General features: G+C 42.0%; 1 protein-coding gene across 2 annotated transcripts in view; it reads left to right on the plus strand.

The window, feature by feature from the left end:
• The window catches only part of ARSB (arylsulfatase B), a 178,054-nt gene that overhangs the window by 97,688 nt on the left and 55,390 nt on the right, over nt 1–24,976 (plus strand). For both annotated transcript variants that reach the window (XM_058728890.1, XM_058728898.1), the window contains exon 6: nt 17,345–17,415. In XM_058728890.1, the coding sequence (XP_058584873.1) occupies nt 17,345–17,415 (71 nt within the window). The remainder of the gene's footprint in view (nt 1–17,344; nt 17,416–24,976) is intronic.

Below are 24,976 nucleotides of genomic sequence, written 5' to 3' on the forward strand. Positions count from 1 at the left end.
GATCTCTGAGTCCCATAGTTAGAGGTAGACAGAGCAAATCCACCTTTTTCTGTTTTCTTTGGGACCAGGTTTTGATTCTTATGGTAGAATTCAAGAATATGTTGTTCATGTCTTCAGCACTGGCATTAGTGAAAATCCCCTGGAGACTTTGGCATCTGGTCTTTAGTTTCCAGTGGGCTTGCCAGTTTTCATCTTTTTGTAATTCTTCATGGGTATTATCATGGAAATTGGAAGAAAGGCGTATTAGGCCCTGCTGGTTTGCCCTGAGACTAACCCAGAAGTCCTACCAATTATTTTTCAGTAATGAATAGGAAAAGATGATATTTAGGGGACTGATGCATTTATTCTTAGTAATATTAATTATTTCTTAAGTAGCCTACTTTAAAAATTTAATAAGATTTCTTAATAAAAATATACATGAGGGGCGCCTGGGTGGCGCAGTCGGTTGAGCGTCCGACTTCAGCCAGGTCACGATCTCGCGGTCCGTGAGTTCGAGCCCCGCGTCAGGCTCTGGGCTGATGGCTCGGAGCCTGGAGCCTGTTTCCGATTCTGTGTCTCCCTCTCTCTCTGCCCCTCCCCCGTTCATGCTCTGTCTCTCTCTGTCCCAAAAATAAATTAAAAACGTTGAGAAAAAAAAAATATACATGAAAACAATCTCTCCATATATAACTTTATATCAAGTGAATTTAAGTTACATATTTCCTCACCACATTTAGTCAAAATCTTGTAATTCCCATGCCTAAATTCTTTTTTTTTTTTTAAAAAATTTTTTTTTTTCAACATTTTTTTTTTATTTATTTTGGGACAGAGAGAGACAGAGCATGAACGGGGGAGGGGCAGAGAGAGAGGGAGACACAGAATCGGAAACAGGCTCCAGGCTCCGAGCCATCAGCCCAGAGCCTGACGCGGGGCTCGAACTCACGGACCGCGAGATCGTGACCTGGCTGAAGTCGGACGCTTAACCGACTGCGCCACCCAGGCGCCCCGCCTAAATTCTTTATTCATGGTTATGTATGCATGTTAAAATGACCTTTTAAGGAACATGGGATTTATGCAAACCCAGTCACCTGGACCCACATAACAAGGAAAAGAAGTCCCTCCAGGAATTTCACTGGTACAGTTGACCCTTGAATGGCACAGGTTTGAACCACATGGGTCCACTTATACACAGAATTTTAAATATAAATACAGCGCAGTACAGCAAATGTATTTTGTTTTTTCTAGTTTACTTGGTTATAAGAACATAGTATATACTACACATAACATATAATACATGTGTTAATCAACCACTTATGTAATTGGCAAGGGTTCTGGTCAACAGTAGGCTAAGTTGTAAGTAATTAAGTTTTGAGGGAGTCAAAAGTTGTACATGGAGGTTTGACTTCACAGGTCAGCACCCCTAATCCTCAAATTGTTAAAGGGTCAACTGTATAACAGCTAAAAATGTGACCTTTGTGGTTAGATCTGATTTAGGTCTTATCTCTTCCATTTGTTATTTGTGTGACCTTGGGCAAGTTACTTACCATCTATAAGCATCCGTTCCTTTGTGTGTAAAATGTAACATTAGGAGTACCTACCTCACAGGCACTTACGTGAGCATTTAGTGAAAGACTATGTGTAAAACATCTAGCTAGCGTAGTGCCTGGAATACGGTCACAGCTCAGTTGCTCGAGATGAAATGGTAACGATGATGATGATGCTCACAAGGAGGTAACAGGACGGATATTACTATGCGGGTGTTTCTTGAGTTTTTTAATCAGTAACTTTTTTTTTTTTTTTCAAAATCTCATCTGCAAAAATATCATCATGCCTATTTCTATTCTAAATATTTGATACTGCTTTTCAGGGTGTGGCTTTTTATGACAGATGGTCAGCAGCTAGTGGCAAAATGAGTATGGAATTTAATAGCATTTCATTTATTTATGGGGAATGTTTTAGTGCCCCACCCTTCAACTAGTTGGAAAATGAAAGTCAAACACTGGAAACTCTATTTATAAAGGGACAGTGCTGTGATCTCAGTGTCTGAAACTGTAGACTTTTAGAAAATATTTATAGCATATTGGAAACTAGTCACTGATCAGGGTCCTGTTATTTTTAAAGCAAATCCGGAGAATATGAAATTTGAGATAAGTTAAAATTGAATGCTAAAATGTCATCAAAGATAATTAACTGCATACCATATTATGTAAGTTTTTAAGAGAAGAGGGTGGAGGAAATGATTATCTCTTTTGTTAGTAGAGGCATTTGAAGTTAATAGAGATATTTGGGAATAGAGCCTTGAAAATAAGCTGAATGAATGAAAACGTAAGACATTCAAGGAGATAGTGAGGCCACGCCCACATCTTACTAAGGAGACAGTTTAGCATAGTGGTGAGAAGTTGGGAATTCAGGAGTTAATTTGCCTGAGTCTCAAACCCAATTCTATCACCTGTTCAACCACATGATCTTGCAAATCATTTAGTTTCTCCGTGCCAAGGTTGTATCTATGTCCTAGTGTCAAGGATTAAATACAATAATGCATGTAAAGCATCTAAAGTGATATGTGGCACATAATAAATGCTCTATTAATACTAGCTACTGTTATTCAAAGTAGCCTGGCCAAAACAAACTGCAACATAAAACTGCAACCAAACTCCAGTTTGGCTGTTACAGACATGGATGAAACATGCCCATTTCAGTGGTTTAGAGATAGGTCTCTGTCATTAAGCGGTCAATGGGAACAACATGCTACAGTTCTTTTTCTTCACATAGTTCTTTGCCAACTTACTGCCATAATCATCAATGTAAGCTGGGGTGGGTAGTGAGCATTGCACAGCAAAGATCTTTGAACAGTCCTTTAGATGCCTGTCTTAAGAAGCTAATTAGAGAGCTCTGCTTTGTCCCTATCAGTCTGGAGCCCAAACATTTGCCATAGTAAAAACTTCCATTACCTTGCCGTAATAAAATGAGGTCATTTATATGAACTTGTGTGATTATTGAAAACTCATTTCCCACAAACATCATCAGTCATTATTCAGAGATTTAAATTTCACAAATGGAATCAACAACCTAATGAAGATAGTGTTGCTTGTATAGCAAACTACACCATGTCCTTTAATCTGAAAAATAGGGAAAATCCCTAGATAACAGATGACATTATATCTTTTTTATATGCAGTTCATGATAAGTAGACTGTGCGACTTAGCTATTTTTGACCCTGATACTTTTCTGAAACAAGAGTCTCACATGGGAGAGAATATGTTACACGTCTTAGAAACTGAAGTTATAGCTACACCAGTATATTTCATAAGGGGAATTCTTACCAGCAAGAAGAAAGGATGGGAATATAAATGTTCCACTGTTCCATATTATTCTTATATGCGTGTCTCAGGTTATAGTCTTGTATGTGTGGTTATATTCTTTCCATGTCCACAGAGTCACAATCTCATTCTGCAATAAAGGTATTCTTGTTTTTAAGCTACAAGCTTATTCAGCACATATTGTATCTCAAGCTTTATGTGTATGTGCTTTATGTAGGCTACCTCATTGAATTCTCAAAACAGTTCTGTAAGAAGGTACTTTTATCCACCTTCCTTTTTTTTTGTTTTGTTTTTTTTTTAATTTTTTTTAACATTTATTTATTTTTGAGACAGAGAGAGACAGAGCATGAATGGGGGAGGGGCAGAGAGAGAGGGAGACACAGAATCTGAAACAGGCTCCAGGCTCTGAGCAGTCAGCACAGAGCCCGACGCGGGGCTCGAACTCACGGACCGCGAGATCGTGACCTGAGCCAAAGTCGGACGCTTAACCGACTGAGCCACCCAGGCGCCCCACTTTTATCCACCTTCTGCTAGTGAGTGGGGAAAAAAGGCTCTGGATTATAGAGCCTTGTGGACTTGAGATGCAGACCCTGAAAGGCTATGCCCTTCCAGACTGTGCAGGACTGCATGTCAGAGAGTGAAGTCTTGAGAACTGGTCAGGAGGAGGACCACAAACTACTGAAGCAGTTCACAGTCTACTTTCTAGTGCTTTGGTTGTATGGAAATAAAACTTCTGAACAGTATAAGGTACAAAATTATCAGGAAGTACTACAATATTTGTCACATTACCTATAAATACATAGATACATAAAGAAGATAGAAGCTAACACATGTTGTAATATAACAATAATCCGTCCCCATAAGCATTTATGAGTTTGATGAAGCCACTATTTATGTATAAGATTGTGGTGATCACACATTTGATTTCACTGAAGACTGTGTCATGAACACACAAAACACTTTTTTTTTTCCATCTCACTTTGGTACACATATCTCTGGGGAAGAAACTGCATCATATGCAAAACAATTATGTTCAAGGTACTTATATCCCTATACAGGGGTGGGGGTTTTTTTTGTTTTTTTTTTTTTAATTTTTTTTTCAATGTTTTTTATTTATTTTTGGGACAGAGAGAGACAGAGCATGAACGGGGGAGGGGCAGAGAGAGAGGGAGACACAGAATCGGAAACAGGCTCCAGGCTCCGAGCCATCAGCCCGGAGCCCGACGCGGGGCTCGAACTCACGGACCGCGAGATCGTGACCTGGCTGAAGTCGGACGCTTAACCGACTGCGCCACCCAGGCGCCCCTACAGGGGTGTTTTAAAGGGACTGATGGTAGGGAGTTATCAATGGGTTTCCTAAGGTACTTTCTGAGGACCTAGGATGTATTTTCAAGGGGAAGCCATTATCATTATACATGGGCTCATTACATAAGTGTCCTAGAAGCTAGTCACCCATCTTTTGCTCTATTGAAGAAAATCAAGAAGTTAGAACATATAATCACATGTGACTTCCTGTAACAAGTCTCAAGATTAGTGATTCTCACCCTGAGCTGTGTGGTAGAATCAGCTGCATTTGTGACAAGGGTACCAAGATAGTTCACCTGGGAAAGAATAACCTTTTCAATAAATGGTACTGGGATAACTGGATATCCACATGTGAAAGGATGAAATTGGATCCCTACCTCACAGCATACACAAAAATTCACTTAAAATGGGTCAGAGACCTAAGTGTAAGAGCTAAAACTATAATGCTCTCAGAATAAAATGTAGAAGTAAATCTCTGCGACCCTGGATTAAGCCCTGGTTTCATAGATAAAACACCAAAAGCAACAAAAGGAAAAATAGATAAGTTGGAACACATCAAAAATTTTGAACCTTTGTTCTGCAAATGATACTATCAAGAAAGCAAAAAAAAAAAAAAAAAAAAAAAAAAAAAACCAACCCAGAGGCTTGGAGAGAACATTAACAAATCACATATCTGATAAGGGACTTGCATCCAGAATATATCCAGAATATATACAACCCAGTTACAAATTATAAAAAGACAATCCAATTTAAAAACGAGCAAAGTATCTGAATAGACATTTTTCCAAAGAAGCTATACAAATAGTCGATATCCACATGAAAAGGAAAATGTAAATCAAAACCACAGTGAGATACCACTTCATACTAAGATGGCTATAATCAAAAAGACAGACATTAACAAGCGATACTGAGGATGTGGACAAATTGGAATGCTCATACCAGGCTGGTGAGAGTGTAAATGGCACAGCTGCTTTGGAAAACAGTTTGGCAGGTCTTTAAATGTTAAATATAGAATTACCATATGATCCAGCAAGTCCAGTCCTAGGTATATATGCAAGAGAAATGACAACAAGGGTCCATACAAAAACTTGTACATGAGCAGCCATAACAGGGTTATTCATAATAGCCAAAAAGTGGACCAAATGTCCATCAACTGATGGGTGGATAAAGAAAATATGTTATATCCGTACAATGAAATATTATTCAGCCATTTAAAGGAATGAAGTACTTGATAAATGTTACAACATGGATGAACCTTGAAAACATTACACTTAGTTAAAGAAGCTAGTCATATAAGACCACATAGTCTATGATCCCATTTCTATAAAATGTCTGGAATAGGCACATCTGAAGGAATGCTACAGATTAGTGATTGCCTAGGGCTTCTGCGAGGGTACATAATTTTTATTTAGTAGGGGAAAAAAATAAAATTCGATTTTGTTTTATTAGATGTTATTTTATAATTCTGAATACTCTAAAAATATTTAACTGTACACTTTATTTTTTTTAATGTTTATTTATTTTGAGAGAGAGAGTGAGAGAGAGAGAGAGAGCATGGGGGAAGGGCAGAGAGAGAGGAGAGAGAGAATGCCGAGCAGGCTCCGCCCTGTTAGCACAGAGCCTATTGCAGGGCTCAAGCTCACAAACAGTGAGATCATGACCTGAGCTAAAATCAAGAGTGGGATGCTTAACCGACTGAGCCACCCAGGCACCCCCAACTGAACACTTTAAATGGGTGAATTGTATGATTTGTAAATTATATTTTAATAAAGCTAATTTAAAACAAATTACTTTTATGAATCTGCATGCCCAGGCTGAAGCACATGTCAATGAGATCACGCTCTTTTGGTGGAACTCATGCATCAGTATGTTTTAAAGCTTCCCAGGTGATTGCATTGTGTAGCCAGGGTCAAGAACCATCGCTCTAGAATCAGGTCTAAACTAAATGAATTTCTAATTTAGGAAACGCTGAAGGAGTTCCAGTCCTGTGTAACAGGGCTCCAAGGGACTTTCTCCAATCTCGCTACTCAAAATGTGGTCTTCAGACCAGCAACAACCATACTACGTGGGAACCTGCTAGAAATGCAGATTCCTGGCCCCACCTGCTCAAATAAATCAGATCCACAGTTTAACAGGATCTCCTAGGGATCTGCATGTACATTAATGTTTGAATAGCTCTGTTCCAGAGCAGTGGTCGCAACCCGGTGCCTCTCGGTTGCACACTGGAATCAGCTAGGAGTTCAAAAAAGTACTGATGCCTGGGTTCTGCCCCACAGTGATCTTTCTGGTTATGAGATGTAGTCGGAGCATCTGGATGTGAAAGCTCCTCAGGTAATTCTTTATTTTTATTTATTTTTGACACAGAGAGAGAGAGACACACACACAGGTAGAGCATGAGTTGGAGAGGGGCAGAGAGAGGGAGACACAGAATGAGAAGCAGCCCCAGGCTCTCAGCTGTCAGCACAGAGCCTGACATGGGGCTCAAACCCACGAACCACGAGTTCATGACCTGAGCGAAAGTCTGGCACTTTTCTGACTGAGCCACCCAGGGGCCCCGCTCCTCGGGTAATTCTAATGTGAGATAAAGTGAGAATAACTTCAGTTACAATACTGTTCGGAGACATTTAATGGTGAAGAGAAGATATGATGGTTAAAGGTAAAATAAATACATAAATATGTGGAAAAACTGCATAAAAAAGTAGAGGTTATTGGTGACAAAAATTTCCAGAGGCGCAGAGAAGAAAGGATGGCACTATGACGGCAGTGCAAGAGGTTTGCCCTAAAAATACACAGGAAGAGGAAAAGATAAAAAAAGAAAAGCCTAAGCATTTTTCTCTCCAGGTACAGGAGTGAGATCTTTTATATGATTATTAGAGACTACTCAACTTTAGATGATCAAGGATTTGTGAGCCTTTAAGAGTATTTTAAACTGCACTGAAAACAGGTGCCTGCTTTTTGAACTTTCCTCTCTTTTAATCTAAAAAGAGAATGTCCGTTTGTTAATCCAGTGGTAGATATTTTTCTCCCAGTAACCAGAGCGCTGGAGTCCAGTTTCTTGGTTCTGGGAAAACCGAGTTCCTCCTGGGAGCTGAGCCGAGTCAGGGAGGTGTTTATTCTTCCTTCCAGGCATCGTCATTATTGGGCTACACCTCTATAATGACCAGTAGTTCTCTGCCCTTTGCTGGTCACTTGAGAATCATGACTCTAAACTATTCCCTATGCAATACTATGGAGCTTGCAGGGCTGGTCTTTGAGATCCCCGTTTATCACCCGACTCCCCAACACCCCTCACCTGCCGGGCTCTCCTGTGTTCTTCTCCGGAGGCTTGAGTCCCCTTCTCCCATCCAGCATCAGTGTGCTGTGCCCTGGTCTCCCCTGCAGTGAGCCACACGGTTTCTGTGCCTTCCCGAGTGGATGTGTGTATGTGTATATGTGTGTGCATAATCACTTTCGTGAAACTGTACCGGTAACTTAGTGCGGCATAGCTGTTAAAGGAAACCCACAGCTTTTTTTCCGGAAGATGGCGGCGTAGGAGGACGCTGGGCTCACCGCGCGTCCTGCTAATCACTTAGATTCCACCTACACCTGCCTAAAGAACCCAGAAAACCGCCAGAGGATTAGCAGAACGGAGTCTCCGGAGCCAAGCGCAGACAAGAGGCCCACGGAAGAGGGTAGGAAGGGCGGCGAGGCGGTGCGCGCTCCACGGACTGGCGGGAGGGAGCCGGGGCGGAGGGGCGGCTCGCCGGCCAAGCAGAGCCCCCGAGTCGGGCTGGCAAAAGCGGAGGGGCCGGACGGACTGTGTTCTGACAGCAAGCACGACTTAGCGTCTGGGAGGTCATAAGTTAGCAGCTCTGCTCAGAAAGTGGGAAGGCTGGAGGACAAAGGGAGGGAGAGCTGCTGAGCCCCCGGACGGACGGCAGAGCTCAGCTTGGCGGGGAACAAAGGCGCTCGCCAGCGCCATCTCCCCCGCCCATCCCCCAGCCAAAATCCCAAAGAGAACCAGTTCCTGCCAGGGAACTTGCTCGCTCCGCGCAAACACCCAACTCTGTGCTTCTGCGGAGCCAAACCTCCGGCAGCGGATCTGACTCCCTCCCGCTGCCACAGGGCCCCTCCTGAAGTGGATCACCTAAGGAGAAGCGAGCTAAGCCTGCCCCTCCTGCCCCCATGCACCTTGCCTACCCACCCCAGCTAATACGCCAGCTCCCCAGCACCACAAGCCTGGCAGTGTGCAAGTAGCCCAGACGGGCCACGCCACCCCACAGTGAATCCCGCCCCTAGGAGAGGGGAAGAGAAGGCACTCACCAGTCTGACTGTGGCCCCAGCGGTGGGCTGGGGGCAGACATCAGGTCGGACTGCGGCCCCGCCCACCAACTCCAGTTATACACCACAGCACGGGGGAAGTGCCCTGCAGGTCCTCACCGCTCCAGGGACTATCCAAAATGACCAAAAGGAAGAATTCCCCTCAGAAGAATCTCCAGGAAATAACAACAGCTAATGAACTGATCAAAAAGGATTTAAATAATATAACAGAAAGTGAATTTAGAATAATAGTCATAAAATTAATCGCTGGGCTTGAAAACAGTATACAGGACAGCAGAGAATCTCTTGCGACAGAGATCAAGGGACTAAGGAACAGTCACGAGGAGCTGAAAAACGCTTTAAACGAAATGCAAAACAAAATGGAAACCACGACGGCTCGGATTGAAGAGGCAGAGGAGAGAATAGGTGAACTAGAAGATAAAGTTATGGAGAAAGAGGAAGCTGAAAGAAAGAGAGATAAAAAAATCCAGGAGTATGAGGGGAAAATTAGAGAACTAAGTGATACACTAAAAAGAAATAATATACGCATAATTGGTATCCCAGAGGAGGAAGAGAGAGGGAAAGGTGCTGAAGGGGTACTTGAAGAAATTATAGCTGAGAACTTCCCTGAACTGGGGAAGGAAAAAGGCATTGAAATCCAAGAGGCACAGAGAACTCCCTTCAGACGTAACTTGAATCGATCTTCTGCACGACATATCATAGTGAAACTGGCAAAATACAAGGATAAAGAGAAAATTCTGAAAGCAGCAAGGGATAAACGTGCCCTCACATATAAAGGGAGACCTATAAGACTCGTGACTGATCTCTCCTTTGAAACTTGGCAGGCCAGAAAGGCTTGGCACAATATCTTCAGTGTGCTAAACAGAAAAAATATGCAGCCGAGAATCCTTTATCCAGCAAGTCTGTCATTTAGAATAGAAGGAGAGATAAAGGTCTTCCCAAACAAACAAAAACTGAAGGAATTTGTCACCACGAAACCAGCCCTACAAGAGATCCTAAGGGGGATCCTGTGAGACAAAGTACCAGAGACATCACTACAAGCATAAAACATACAGACATCACAATGACTCTAAACCCGTATCTTTCTATAATAACACTGAATGTAAATGGATTAAATGCGCCAACCAAAAGACATAGGGTATCAGAATGGATAAAAAAACAAGACCCATCTATTTGCTGTCTACAAGAGACTCATTTGAGATCTGAGGACACCTTTAGATTGAGAGTGAGGGGATGGAGAACTATTTATCATGCTACTGGAAGCCAAAAGAAAGCTGGAGTAGCCATACTTATATCAGACAAACTAGACTTTAAATTAAAGGCTGTAACAAGAGATGAAGAAGGGCATTATATAATAATTACAGGGTCTATCCATCAGGAAGAGCTAACAATTATAAATGTCTATGCGCCAAATACCGGAGCCCCCAGATATATAAAACAGTTACTCATAAACATAAGCAACCTTATTGATAAGAATGTGGTCATTGCAGGGGACTTTAACACCCCACTTACAGAAATGGATAGATCATCTAGACACACAGTCAATAAAGAAACAAGGGCCCTGAATGATACATTGGATCAGATGGACTTGACAGATATATTTAGAACTCTGCATCCCAAAGCAACAGAATATACTTTCTTCTCGAGTGCACATGGAACATTCTCCAAGATAGATCATATACTGGGTCACAAAACAGCCCTTCATAAGTTTACAAGAATTGAAATTATACCATGCATACTTTCAGACCACAATGCTATGAAGCTTGAAATCAACCACAGGAAAAAGTCTGGAAAACCTCCAAAAGCATGGAGGTTAAAGAACACCCTACTAACGAATGAGTGGGTCAACCAGGCAATTAGAGAAGAAATTAAAAAATATATGGAAACAAACGAAAACGAAAATACAACAATCCAAACTCTTTGGGACGCAGCGAAGGCAGTCCTGAGAGGAAAATACATTGCAATCCAGGCCTATCTCAAGAAACAAGAAAAATCCCAAATACAAAATCTAACAGCACACCTAAAGGAAATAGAAGCAGAACAGCAAAGGCAGCCTAAACCCAGCAGAAGAAGAGAAATCATAAAGATCAGAGCAGAAATAAACAATATAGAATCTAAAAAAACTGTAGAGCAGATCAACGAAACCAAGAGTTGGTTTTTTGAAAAAATAAACAAAATTGACAAACCTCTAGCCAGGCTTCTCAAAAAGAAAAGGGAGATGACCCAAATAGATAAAATCATGAATGAAAATGGAATTATTACAACCAATCCCTCAGAGATACAAACAATTATCAGGGAATACTATGAAAAATTATATGCCAACAAATTGGACAACCTTGAAGAAATGGACAAATTCCTAAACACCCACACTCTTCCAAAACTCAATCAGGAGGAAATAGAAAGCTTGAACAGACCCATAACCAGTGAAGAAATTGAATCGGTTATCAAAAATCTCCCAACAAATAAGAGTCCAGGACCAGATGGCTTCCCAGGGGAGTTCTACCAGACGTTTAAAGCAGAGATAATACCTATCCTTCTCAAGCTATTCCAAGAAATAGAAAGGGAAGGAAAACTTCCAGACTCATTCTATGAAGCCAGTATTACTTTGATTCCTAAACCAGACAGAGACCCAGTAAAAAAAGAGAACTACAGGCCAATATCCCTGATGAATATGGATGCAAAAATTCTCAATAAGATACTAGCAAATCGAATTCAACAGCATATAAAAAGAATTATTCACCATGATCAAGTGGGATTCATTCCTGGGATGCAGGGCTGGTTCAACATTCGCAAATCGATCAACGTGATACATCACATTAACAAAAAAAAAGAGAAGAACCATATGATCCTGTCAATCGATGCAGAAAAGGCCTTTGACAAAATCCAGCACCCTTTCTTAATAAAAACCCTGGAGAAAGTCGGGATAGAAGGAACATACTTAAAGATCATAAAAGCCATTTATGAAAAGCCCACAGCTAACATCATCCTCAATGGGGAAAAACTGAGAGCTTTTTCCCTGAGATCAGGAACACGACAGGGATGCCCACTCTCACCGCTGTTGTTTAATATAGTGCTGGAAGTTCTAGCATCAGCAATCAGACAACAAAAGGAAATCAAAGGCATCCAAATTGGCAAAGATGAAGTCAAGCTTTCACTTTTTGCAGATGACATGATATTATACATGGAAAATCCGATAGACTCCACCAAAAGTCTGCTAGAACTGATACATGAATTCAGCAAAGTTGCAGGATACAAAATCAATGTACAGAAATCAGTTGCATTCTTATACACTAACAATGAAGCAACAGAAAGACAAGTAAAGAAACTGATCCCATTCACAATTGCACCGAGAAGCATAAAATACCTAGGAATAAATCTAACCAAAGATGTAAAAGATCTGTATGCTGAAAACTATAGAAAGCTTATGCAGGTAATTGAAGAAGATATAAAGAAATGGAAAGACATTCCCTGCTCATGGATTGGAAGAATAAATATTGTCAAAATGTCAATACTACCCAAAGCTATCTACACATTCAATGCAATCCCAATCAAAATTGCACCAGCATTCTTCTTGAAACTAGAACAAGCAATCCTAAAATTCATATGGAACCACAAAAGGCCCCGAATAGCCAAAGTAATTTTGAAGAAGAAGACCAAAGCAGGAGGCATCACAATCCCAGACTTTAGCCTCTACTACAAAGCTGTCATCATCAAGACAGCATGGTATTGGCATAAAAACAGACACATAGACCAATGGAATCGAATAGAAACCCCAGAACTAGACCCACAAACGTATGGCCAACTCATTTTTGACAAAGCAGGAAAGAACATCCAATGGAAAAAAGACAGTCTCTTTAACAAATGGTGCTGGGAGAACTGGACAGCAACATGCAGAAGGTTGAAACTAGACCACTTTCTCACACCATTCACAAAAATAAACTCAAAATGGATAAAGGACCTGAATGTGAGACAGGAAACCATCAAAACCTTAGAGGAGAAAGCAGGAAAAGACCTCTCTGACCTCAGCCGTAGCAATCTCTTACTCGGCACATCCCCAAAGGCAAGGGAATTAAAAGCAAAAGTGAATTACTGGGACCTTATGAAGATAAAAAGCTTCTGCACAGCAAAGGAAACAACCAACAAAACTAAAAGGCAACCAACGGAATGGGAAAAGATATTTGCAAATGACACATCGGACAAAGGGCTAGTATCCAAAATCTATAAAGAGCTCATCAAACTCCACACCCGAAAAACAAATAACCCAGTGAAGAAATGGGCAGAAAACATGAATAGACACTTCTCTAAAGAAGACATCCGGATGGCCAACAGGCACATGAAAAGATGTTCAACGTCGCTCCTCATCAGGGAAATACAAATCAAAACCACACTCAGATACCACCTCACGCCAGTCAGAGTGGCCAAAATGAAGAAATCAGGAGACTATAGATGCTGGAGAGGATGTGGAGAAACGGGAACCCTCTTGCACTGTTGGTGGGAATGCAAATTGGTGCAGCCGCTCTGGAAAGCAGTGTGGAGGTTCCTCAGAAAATTAAAAATAGACCTACCCTATGACCCAGCAATAGCACTGCTAGGAATTTATCCAAGGGATACAGGAGTACTGATGCATAGGGGCACTTGTACCCCAATGTTTATAGCAGCACTCTCAACAATAGCCAAATTATGGAAAGAGCCTAAATGTCCATCAACTGATGAATGGATAAAGAAATTGTGGTTTATATACACAATGGAATACTACGTGGCAATGAGAAAAAATGAAATATGGCCTTTTGTAGCAACGTGGATGGAACTGGAGAGTGTGATGCTAAGTGAAATAAGCCATACAGAGAAAGACAGATACCATATGGTTTCACTCTTATGTGGATCCTGAGAAACGTAACAGAAACCCATGGGGGAGGGGAAGGGAAAAAAAAAAAAAAAAAAAGAGGTTAGAGTGGGAGAGAGCCAAAGCATAAGAGACTGTTAAAAACTGAGAACAAACTGAGGGTTGATGGGGGGTGGGAGGGAGGGCAGGGTGGGTGATGGGTATTGAGGAGGGCACCTTTTGGGATGAGCACTGGGTGTTGTATGGAAACCAATTTGACAGTAAATTTCATATATTAAAAAATAAATAAATTAATTAAAAAAAAATGAAAAAAATAAAAAATAAATAAATAAATAAATAAAAAAAAAAAGGAAACCCACAGTCCCTCCCTCTCTCCCTACCCCCTTCTTTCCTTCTCCCTCTTCTTCCTTCTCCTCCCCCACCCCCCCCACCCCCGCCTTTTCTTCCTCCATCTTCTCTCCTCCCCATCCTCCTTTCCTCTCCTCCCCTCCTTCTCAGGCATTAAGACCCTGCACCCATTATTGAAACAAAGCCTTTAGTCTTGAGATTTGAGAACCCAGTGACTCTAAACCCATTATTGTGTTTTCTCCGTTTTGGTAAAAGCAATCCTGTTCTTAAATGTGCATGGGAATTCTCAGACTCCTGAGAGGGAATTACATGATCAATTGTTGTGATAACTACATTGTAAGCAGGTAGAATACAATCACATTCCAAAAGTTAACATGTTTAAATATTACATGTATGTCCTAGTTTGGATAGTTTTTCCTGTCTTTAAAATCCTGTAAAATATCTGAGTTTTCCCCCTTGTTACGCTTTTAAATGTGTTTGTGGGGCCTTAGAAATTTTTAGAAATTATATACTACTTTTTAAAAAATCTTAAAAATTTCCCAATTATCATAGTACATACTAGTTATAAAAATTAAAAGTCCTGATAACCTCACTCCACCCATCCATTCCCCCCCCCCCCAGTTAACAGTTTGGTGTATATTTTTTTTTTCATATTTCCATAATTACTTCCCATGTAGGTATGTATCTTTTTAAAAATCCACCTGGAGATATTTCTAAAATCCATCATTTCCCAAAAGGCTAGCCCCAGGGAATTAGTACATGAACTTGTCTGGGCTTTTAATTTATATTTTGAGGGGGAGTAACCCAAGATTTATGGTATTTTACTCAGTCCCTAAATGTACATTTGGTTTCTTTGGTTTATTTAATAAATTTCTTGGAGTGACTAAGGGTGTTTGATCACTGTTTTATTCACCGATCACATACTGTCTTCTTGCCTCATATCCGTAACCACATCCTTTTCAAAATATTCCAATGACTACATTTTAAAAAGTAGTATCATAACATGCTCAAGAGAATTGTTTGTTTTTTGTTTGGGTTTTGTTGTTGTTTTTGTTCCTATTTGCATCATGGTGATTCTGCCTGTGGAGATTTTTCCAGGACCTAATCCATCACCAGGATTACTCACAAACTCAGGTATTCCAAACGTCATCTCTTCTTTTTAGTTTCCTTATTTTGAAATATCTGTGACTCTTCTGAGTAATGAAAAAAATATGAATGAGTAACATACAGAGAAACTCTTTCTAAAAGTTATTAGAAAAATATCCTTTATTTAACTGTGCCTAATGCTTTGGGGTATTCCAGTGAACTTTGCTTTTAAAGAGAAGTTGTTATGTACTAATATCTTGGCCCTGACGTTTTTGGATATTTTTTTGAATTGAATGAATTTTGTTTTGTTTTTAGGTAGTCCAGAAAAATTCTATCTTTATTTTTAAGTCACCTTAAAATTTTAACATGCAGATTTTACTTAGCTAACTGTAAATCTCATCAATAGTATTAACTTTTTCTCAATGATAAGACTTTATAAAATGCATCCATTCTGATTTCCCCTCCTGACTTGCTTGCTATTATTATCCAGATTTTAACTCTATTTACTTTGAACCCACAAATTAGACATCATCATTATCATCATCATCGTCATCATCATCATCATCCTGTTTAGATTTTCTCACGTTTACCATTTTCTTTGCTAATCGTGCTTACTTGCATTCAGAGTTTCTGGAATCAAACTCTAGTTCCTATCATTTTGGACTGGTTGACAGTCTCCAGGACAATCAGATAGTTAGTTGCCTCAGGAAGAAAATGAGAAAAGTCCTGGGAAATAGCCCCCTCTCCCCAGCAACCCTGCCTCTGGTGCCTGCGGGACTAGAGGCATCCCTGTGTATTTCCCTCCCAGTCTCTAATTGGTGTGTTTTATGGAGTGGAGAACAAGGAAATCTTATAGAATACTAAAGTTAAAAGCACTCACTTTGAAGAGCTGTCATTTATTCTGAGATCATATTCTTCCTACCTTTTTGGCTGTTAAAATCGTCTTTATTTCATAAAATAATGCTGATGGTAGTTGAAGCTTGGGGTTTTCTTAATTAATTAAATTTTGCTAAAAAATATATATTTTTTTTACTTGGCAAACACACAATTCTATGGGCCTTGAAATCCTAAGCCATTGCTGCTGATAGCTACCTGTGATTTGGGGGTGTGGCTATTGGGCTGCCTGAAACCATGTCCTCTTGGTTACATCAGGGACCTTAGTGATTATTCAGTTGTATACAAAGCCTACAGTGTTAACAAGTAGTACTTTGCAACCTTTTATTGGGTTCTCAAATAGTCCTCTCCCCACAGTTGAAATTGCATCTAACAACTTCTTACATAAGGCTGAGTACATACTAGCAAATGTCCTGGGTGCATCATGCACTCCCCACATACATGTGGTGGTGTTAATACTCTCAATTTTTTGAGAACACCATTTTGAGAGTCACATGATCTACGATTTGACCAATAACTTTGTGCCTTCTTTACTTGTAACATAAGGGGTTGGTCTGTGATCCCCACGTTTCTGTTCACCACTAATGTAGGTTGTGATAGTAGTATTGATGCTGCTATCCTGGCAGATGTTCTTTCCGCGTCTCCCTGTGAATGGTCAGCGTGAAGCCTACACAGAACAACCTAGGTTCTCATTGCCCCTTCGTAAGGAACGGCCGCGTATAAATACAGCCACGTCGTTCATTGCAAAGGGTCACAGGAGTCTTTAATTTTTTTTAATCTTTTATTTTATTTTTGAGAGAGAGAGAGAGAGAGAATGAGCAAGCAGAGGAGGGGCAGAGAGAGAGAGAGAGGGAGACACAGAATCCGAAGCAGGCTCCAGGCTCCCAGCTGTCAGCACGGAGCCCGATGCGGGCCTCGAACTCACGAACCGTGAGATCATGACCTGAGCCGAAGTTGGACGTTTAACCGACTGAGCCACCCAGGTGCCCCAAGGGTCACAGGACTCTTATTTTTTAATTGTCATAGTACTTGACACTGAAAGTCTTATCAGATGTTCATCATTGCTATCATGGAGACAAATGATGAATTGAAGACGCACCAACTGCAGATTTTAGAGATCTCTGAATGCATGACAAAGTTGTTAATTGGCAGGTTTGTTATTTCCTGTAGTGCAAGAAAGGGAAATATTAAAAATCATCATATTGATTTGAGAGAGGAAATTAATGTGTCCTAAAAAATTCTCTTCTAGTGAAGGAAGCCCATCCCCCAGAAAGGAGCTGCTGCATAATATCGACCCAAACTTTGTGGATATTTCACCGTGTGAGTACCTTGTTTATTGCTACTAAACTGAATCCCTTTGGCTCACGAACACAGTTTTACTGCCTGGTTTGTCTCTAGCCTAACGTTCTCCTTTGCCACTTGAGTTTGCTGACAGGGTAAACAGTTCTCCATAACACCTGCTGTACTGATCGCATCGTGGCTTCAGTGGCCCAGGGGGTAAATTCTGTTCTTGGCTCTGCCTGTTCCTAGCTATGTGATCTTCCAGCCATTTCATCTCCCTGCCTTAGCTTTTCCAGAGGGTACTAGAGGCTCCTGCTCACTGTGGGAGTCATGTTATTGTTGTTGCCTTCTTCTCACCTGAGAGTTCGAGAGCCTTCTTCCAGGAAACCCAAGGTCAAATAAGCTACCACATCATCTGATGGAGCTGGCCAGCTGCTACCCAGCACCTGCTGCATCACACAGGTGTGACTCACCCAGCAATCCTGGAAGTAATTTAGCTTGATTCTGGCTACTGCCAAGATTAAGCCATAGGTAGCCCCATTGATTCTGCAGGGAAGGAAGCCATTTGTGCTCTCAGGTCACTACAGTTTGTAACAGTGCTGTGTAAATGCCATGCTAGTGGCCCTGAGGACCCAAGCTTAGTGAGTTTGGGCCTGGAAAGCCTTAACTCTTAGGCCCTTTGTCCAGCCTCCATCATAAAGCCTGGCGTCTTCAGAAAATAATGCTCCTCCGTTTCTTTCATTCATTGTACATTCCCCTCCTTTCTAGGCATACTGCCACCCCCTTTATTCATTCCTTCCTTCAGGCTCTCCTTACTTCTTTGTCCTCTCCAGTCTGTGTCACAGCCTGGCACAGGGTTTCCTTGCTTGGACAGCAACCCCACAGTAACTCTGTCCACGGGCATCCGCGGCCCCACTCTCCCACCTGCCACTCCTTGCCCTGCTAGATGCTTGCCTTTTCTAAGGAGGCAGACCGTCCTATTTTTGTCTTGAAAATGCTTTTCTCTGTAGCTGAAACACCTTACCCTGCCCTCCCACAGGTTCTCCTCATTCCTTAAAACTCAATAGAAGCGTCCCATCTATGTGAACGCTCCTTGGAGCCCCAGAAAGTCCTTCCTCAGCATCCCTTTGTACGTATCTGTGTGTAAATCCTTCATCGAATTCTCTTATACTGTGCCTTCATTTCCCACTAAGCTGAGAGCTCCTGGAAGTCAAGCTCTGTGGCTGATTCATCTTTTTCATCCTCATAAGTTAACATGAATACCCAGCACTGGGTAGGCCCTTGGTAATAATTACGTGATGACTAATGGAGGGGCGTTGGGATAGCATTAGGACCAGAGTAGAAGCATTAGACTTGGAAAGGAAAGGGCCTGAGGCAGTATGGAGAAATTGGAGTCACTTATGTCCCTGAGAGAGACAAGGGTACTTCTATGTCCATATGGTAGCCACTAGCCATTTGTGGCCATTGAACATTTGAAATGTGGCTAATTGTGGATTGAGATGTACTAAAGTATAAAATACACATCAGATTCTGAGGATTTAGTATAAAAAAATGTGAAATATATCATAAAATATATTTACTAGTTGAAATGGCAATATTTTGGATATGTTGAGTTAAATACGTTATTATTAATTCCACCTCTTTCCTTTTCCTGTGGTTAATAGAGAATGTAGAATTACATATGAATTTGCATTATATTTCTGTTAGTCTACAAGGATTGTTCTAGAAGGTGCTAGGAAGTGATTTGATCAGCAGTGTGAGAGGAGCAGAGACTCCTGTGACTAGTTACTAAGAACCCAACATCCGTGGTTTTTAACCTTTTCTCTGCCCCAGCACAGCAAAGGGGTGTGACACGTTATAGTCCATAACTGGCTCACGAGAGCAGTGATTCTTTTTTATTTATTTATTTTTTAAATATATTTTTTTTAACATTTATTTATTTTTGAGACAGAGCATGAACGGGGGAGGGTCAGAGAGAGGGAGACACAGAATCTGAAACAGGCTCCAGGCTCCGAGCTGTCAGCACAGAGCCTGACGCGGGGCTCAAACCCATGAACTGTGAGATCATGACCTGAGCCGAAGTCGGCTGCTCAACCGACTGAGCCACCCAGGCGCCCCACGAGAGCAGTGATCAGATCTCACCAGTGAGATCAGAATCTCTCACAAGAAGGGAAGAGAGGGGAGGCAGGAAGGGTTTTTAAGACTTGTAGGTAATTTAACGCACTGAGAAACCCAGTATGAAGACCAAAGATGTGCTGAGTATGCTGCACACATTGTAATAGTTGCCACTGTCCTTAACCAACTATGTTCCATCTACAGAAGACAAGCCTTAAGCCCCCTCCACTCACCAAGCTGAATTTTTCTTAGCAGCAGAAATGGGGGCGTAGGTTGTATATTTCTGGGTAAGTCGGTTGTAATGCTGCCTGCGGCAGGTTCTTAGTACGTACAACCCGCTGTGGATCTGCTACCTCCCCTAAAGTGCCGCAGCTAAATCACAGCATGGCACAAGGTTTCTCCAGTGTAAAAGTTGAGAAGGCATGGAAATCAGAAGAGAGAATCATCTTAGTTTTGCCACCCATCGATTCTAGGGCCTTGAGCAAGTCCCTCCACTTTTCCTGGACTCAGTTTCCCACATATTAAGTGATGGACTTACGAAGACCCTTTACTGCTGTCACAAAGTCAGGGACATTTTCTGGCCTTCTGCTGCTCCCACCCCCCCTCCTTAAAGCCCCCTCCAGGCCTCCCTGTTGGCCTGCCCTGCCAACTAGGAACTCCTGCCTGTCATGAGAGACATTGTCCAGTGCTGGCATCGACGTGGAACCACATTCACCATTGGTCCACAGAAACGGGGTGCTCACTTCTGTCTCTGCCTGCTAGTGGCCAAGTGCCACTCCTCCTCGTACATGGACAACACCATGGGCTTTTCTCCCCAGTTTTTATATTCATTTCAATCTACCTTGCAGCAGAAGTTGAAAAAAGGAGAGCTATCTTTGGGGTCCTGCTCCTTTATGGGAGGATGAAACAAGCTCATTGCCTTTTCTATGCAACTAATTGGGGGGATTAAATCCATCTATAAGAAAATATGTATTTATAGGACAACCAAGTCTTCAAATTTACACATTCTTTTTTTCCAAAGTTTATTTATTTATTTCTGAGAGAGACAGAGACAGCATGAGTGGGGGAGAGACAGAGAGATAGAGAGAGACAGAGAGAGAGAGAGAGAGAGAGAGAGAGAGAGAGAGAGAAAGAGAGAGAGAATCCCAAGCAGGATCTACACTGTCACCACAGAGCCCGGTGCGGGGCTCAAACTCACAAAACTGTGAGATCATGACCTGAGCCAAAACCAAGAGTTGGACGCTTAACTGACTGAGCCACCCAGGCGCCCCAAATCCTACTTATAGGGTATGTTTCATGAATATGTTCTAGAGGCTTTGTGGAATAAGATCATACAGCAGCCGATCTAGAATTTATGTGAAAGGTTAATGATTGAGTCAATGTTATCACAGAACCATTTCTTTGGTTTCTAACCCCAGCACTTCCCAGATTGTTTGTCCTTCCTTATAGCACAAGAGGGTGGTGTTCTACCTCTCCTTCCCAAACGCCACTTAGTTCACCAGTCTCCTCACCTGTCAAGTGAACATTGAATTAAAATGTCTGAAGTTCCTTCCAGCTTCAACATTCTTCGGGTCTCTAAACAGGATCTCAAAGGGGCAAAGCCCCTGACTCAGTCTCTCTCCTTTTCCACCCTGTGCTCATTGATAAGCAGTAACGTAGCCAAAGGCATGGTTGTAAAAGAGATGAATACAAGTGAAAATGTTAGAAACATTAGAAGCGCTGAAGTAATTTGTCAGCACCTGAGTGGCTCAGTCGGTGAGCATCCAACTCTTGATTTTGGCTCCTCTGTCTTCCTCCCATCCCCCACTCATGCATGTGCTCTCTCGTTGTCTCTAAAATAAAAAAAACAAAGAAAGATGAGAAACAAAATCAGCGCTCAAGTAATTTGAATTATAGGATTTTGTTATTACCACATCCTGCCCACTTTTTTGATCCCTGTTGTAAAACATCACTGCATCAATTTACTTACCCATCTGCTCTCTCCCCTTTAGTGGGTCTTGTTGGGGGTTGTGGACCAATATCCCCTCCTATGATGAATCAGAGAAACAGGCATTAGACATTTCTCAGGGGAGCCCTGCCTTCTATGTAGTACCAGATCCCCTGAGAAGCTGGCCTGTTGGGGTTTAGCAGCTATACTCCCTCCCTCTTATTCTAAGGTGCCCCCAAGGCCCTTCCTACTGGTGGAGTTGGGGCACTTTTCATGGACACATACCCTTGGTACTTTTTGAGTTAGGTCTTAATAACAAAGATATTCCCAAAAGACTGGGACACAGACATGAACACATACTAGAGTTCATAGGATTTCTCATAGACCAGGAGATTCTGTGGTAAAGCATAAATAGTCTCAACGAACCACAGGTCACACTCGTTAGGCTGGCTACCATCAAAAGGAAAAAAAAGGAAGGAAGACAAATAACAAGTGTTGGTGAGGATGTGGACAAATTTGGACACTTATGCACTACTGGTGGGAATGTTGGTGGGACGGTAAAATGCTGTTAAACACTTATGTACTGTTGGTGGGAATGTAAAATGGGAACGCACAGTTGGTGGCATGAAAGGGTGAACAAAATGCAGTACACACATAAGTGGAATATCAGCCTTAAAAAGGACAGAAATTCTGGCACATGCTACAACACGGATGAACCTTAAGAACATTTGTAGAATGAGCCAGTCACCAAAAGACAAATACTGCATGCTTCCACTTATATGAGGTAACTATGTAGTCAAAATTATAGAGACAGAAAGTGGAATGGTGGCTGCCAGGGGCTGGAGGAGGCAAGATGGGGCTTAGTGCCTAATGGGTGTAGTTTCAGTTTTGCAAGATGAAAAGAGTTGTGTGGTTGGGAGTGGGGTGATGGTGGCTCAACAACATGAATGTACTTAATGCCACTCAGCTGTCCATTTAAAAGTAGTTAAATGGTAAGTTTTATATATTTTTTAAAAATATAGTTTTTAGTGTTTTTATTTATTTTTGAGAGAGAGCACACACAAGAGTGGGTTAGGGGCAGAGACAGAGGGGGACAGATGATCCGCAGCAGGCTCTGCGCTGACAGCAGCAAGCCCAACGTGGGGTTCGAGCTCATGAACCGTGAGATCGTGACCGGAGCCAAAGTCGGATGCCCCACTGACTGATCCCCCCAGGCGCCCCCAGAGTTTATATATATATATATATATATATATATATATATATATATATATATATATATATATTTAACCACAATTAAAAATAAATAGAATGTAAAACAAACAAACAAAAGCATAGAAATTCATGAGGACAGGGTCTGTATCTTTTTCATTTACTGCCATATTCCCAGTGCATAGCATGGAATCTGCCATGATAGTGATTTCTCAATAAATACTTGTTAATGAGTGATCATAGATCAACAGGCCAAAGTCATTGTCTTACTGTCGTTTAGCATTTCCTGAACCTAAAAGTACCTCCAGATGGCAATTCACACCCGCCTTTTCATCCCTGAACTTGCATCCTACGTTTTGTTCCTAAATAAAAATAGTTTAATTACCGTTAAGAAGTGGCTTGTGACCATTAACATGATCATATACAGATGTCTGAAGCTACTTATCCAGTTTATAAATGTTCACCCTCACCCTTCCCCTGCATTGAAAATATCAGCCAGAAGAGAGATGATGTGGGATTTTTCCTGCCTTTCTTCAGTCCTTTCCCCAGACCTCCTTGCTAGACAAATACATATATTAATAAAGTCCCTGCCTCTGTGTGCAGCTCAGTCTGACTTCCCCTCTGAGTCCAGGGAGCTGCCTCTCCTGCCTGTTCTCTTTGTGTTCCCTTTCTGGCAAGTTCCCTGTCATTGTTTCATTGACCACTGTCCTCTCAGTGCCCCAATTTGGCTCTGCTTTTATCTCTACCTCGCCCCCCACCCCAGGGCCAGTATCAGACGTGTGGGCTGTATTCGCTTTCCTGTGTGCTTTGAGGAAACATTTTATTCATCTTTAGAGGCTTTGTTGTAAGGTAACCTTGGACAGACCTGTGTTGGTCTCTGTCCAGATAGTACCTTTTAATCCTCCCAAGACTCAGGGTCCTTCTCGAGCAGTCAGGGTAGTCAGTGGGGGAAACCTGTGTGAGCTCGAGGGACAGGGATGATGCTGTTTAAGCTGATTTACGAAAAGCTGGGAAACATCCACGGTGCTAGGGAGCAGCCATGCTTCCAAGTCAGGGCCTGAGCTCCTGTGGGTGCGAGCCCAGCTCTACGTGCTTGTGAGGAGCTCCACACTCCCTTAGGTTCCAGCCATAGTGCCCCAGACCACGAGGGGAAATAATTCAAAGGCATTCATTTGCCTGAGAGAGAATATATACACCCATCCTACAGGCACCAGGCTTGACATGGGCTGTTCTGAAGTTAATGAGCCCACCTCATCTGACACCACCAGCTCACCTAGGAAGTCAGACGTGGCTTCCTGTGCATCCTTAGAATTCTCACTTACATCTGGTCGCGCAGTGTATACCTATATACCTGACAGACGTGCACACACATAAAGCCCTCAGATTCTTCTGGTAGAAGCTTGATCGTAGATGAAGGGCACTGACAGATGTTAGTGTTTTCCACACCACCAAAGGCCAAGTCTTCAAAGTGATTCCATACAGCTTTATTACTATTTCGTTTAAAAGGCCTCCTTTCTTTAAAGGTTATAATGAGATGTTATTTCTGCTCTTGATTACAGAGTGCAAGAACAGTCTTTCCCTCCCTCCCTCTCACACACTCATTTTCTGTGGTATAATTGGCAAATCTATACTTCAGTTCTAAGAGTTGTCCAGGTTTGCCTGCCTTGAGCTCCTCCCCATGTCCTCCTTGGAGCAACCTTCAGTCCATTTCTGAGATTATTTATTTAGCAGGTGTGACGAGCTAGGTACTGATGTACACACTGGAGGTCAGTTAGACCTTAAGTTTTGTTAGAAGCTGGTCTGGGAGAGGCCGTGGACACAGTTTCCGACTTCCCTGCTTGACGGCTGTCGGTGGTCCCCCACTGCCCACAGCCACGCGCAGACTCCTCAGCCTGTGGGCTGCAACCTCCATCACTCAGCTGACGTGATGTGGGCTGCAACCTCCATCATTCAGCTGACGTGACCCCTCAGGACCATTGCCCTGTCCGCCTCCAGCCGCTGTCATCTTCCTGTATTTTTCTGATGCTCCTCTAGGGACTAGTTCACATCCCTTCTCCTCCATGAAACTCTGTCTGACCCCTCCACACCTGAGTCCCTCGAGCTTCTCTGGAGCACCCTAGGACACTGAGCTCTCACTCCCTCATTCCAGTTATTTGTATTTGTGTCTTTTGCCCAACCAGAGCCATAAGTTCCAAGGAGGACAAGATTTTACCTATAGCTCTCTCAGTCTGTTTTGTTGTGGAGATTTGTACACACTGAAACAATGCGTGCTAAGAAATTAACCAGTGAAGTTGATTATCACTCATTCATTTAAATAGAATAAATCTAGCAAGAGCAATAATATCATAT

Source organism: Neofelis nebulosa, chromosome 1 (assembly GCF_028018385.1).
Source record: "Neofelis nebulosa isolate mNeoNeb1 chromosome 1, mNeoNeb1.pri, whole genome shotgun sequence".
In the NCBI taxonomy this organism is placed as follows: Eukaryota; Metazoa; Chordata; class Mammalia; order Carnivora; family Felidae; genus Neofelis; species Neofelis nebulosa.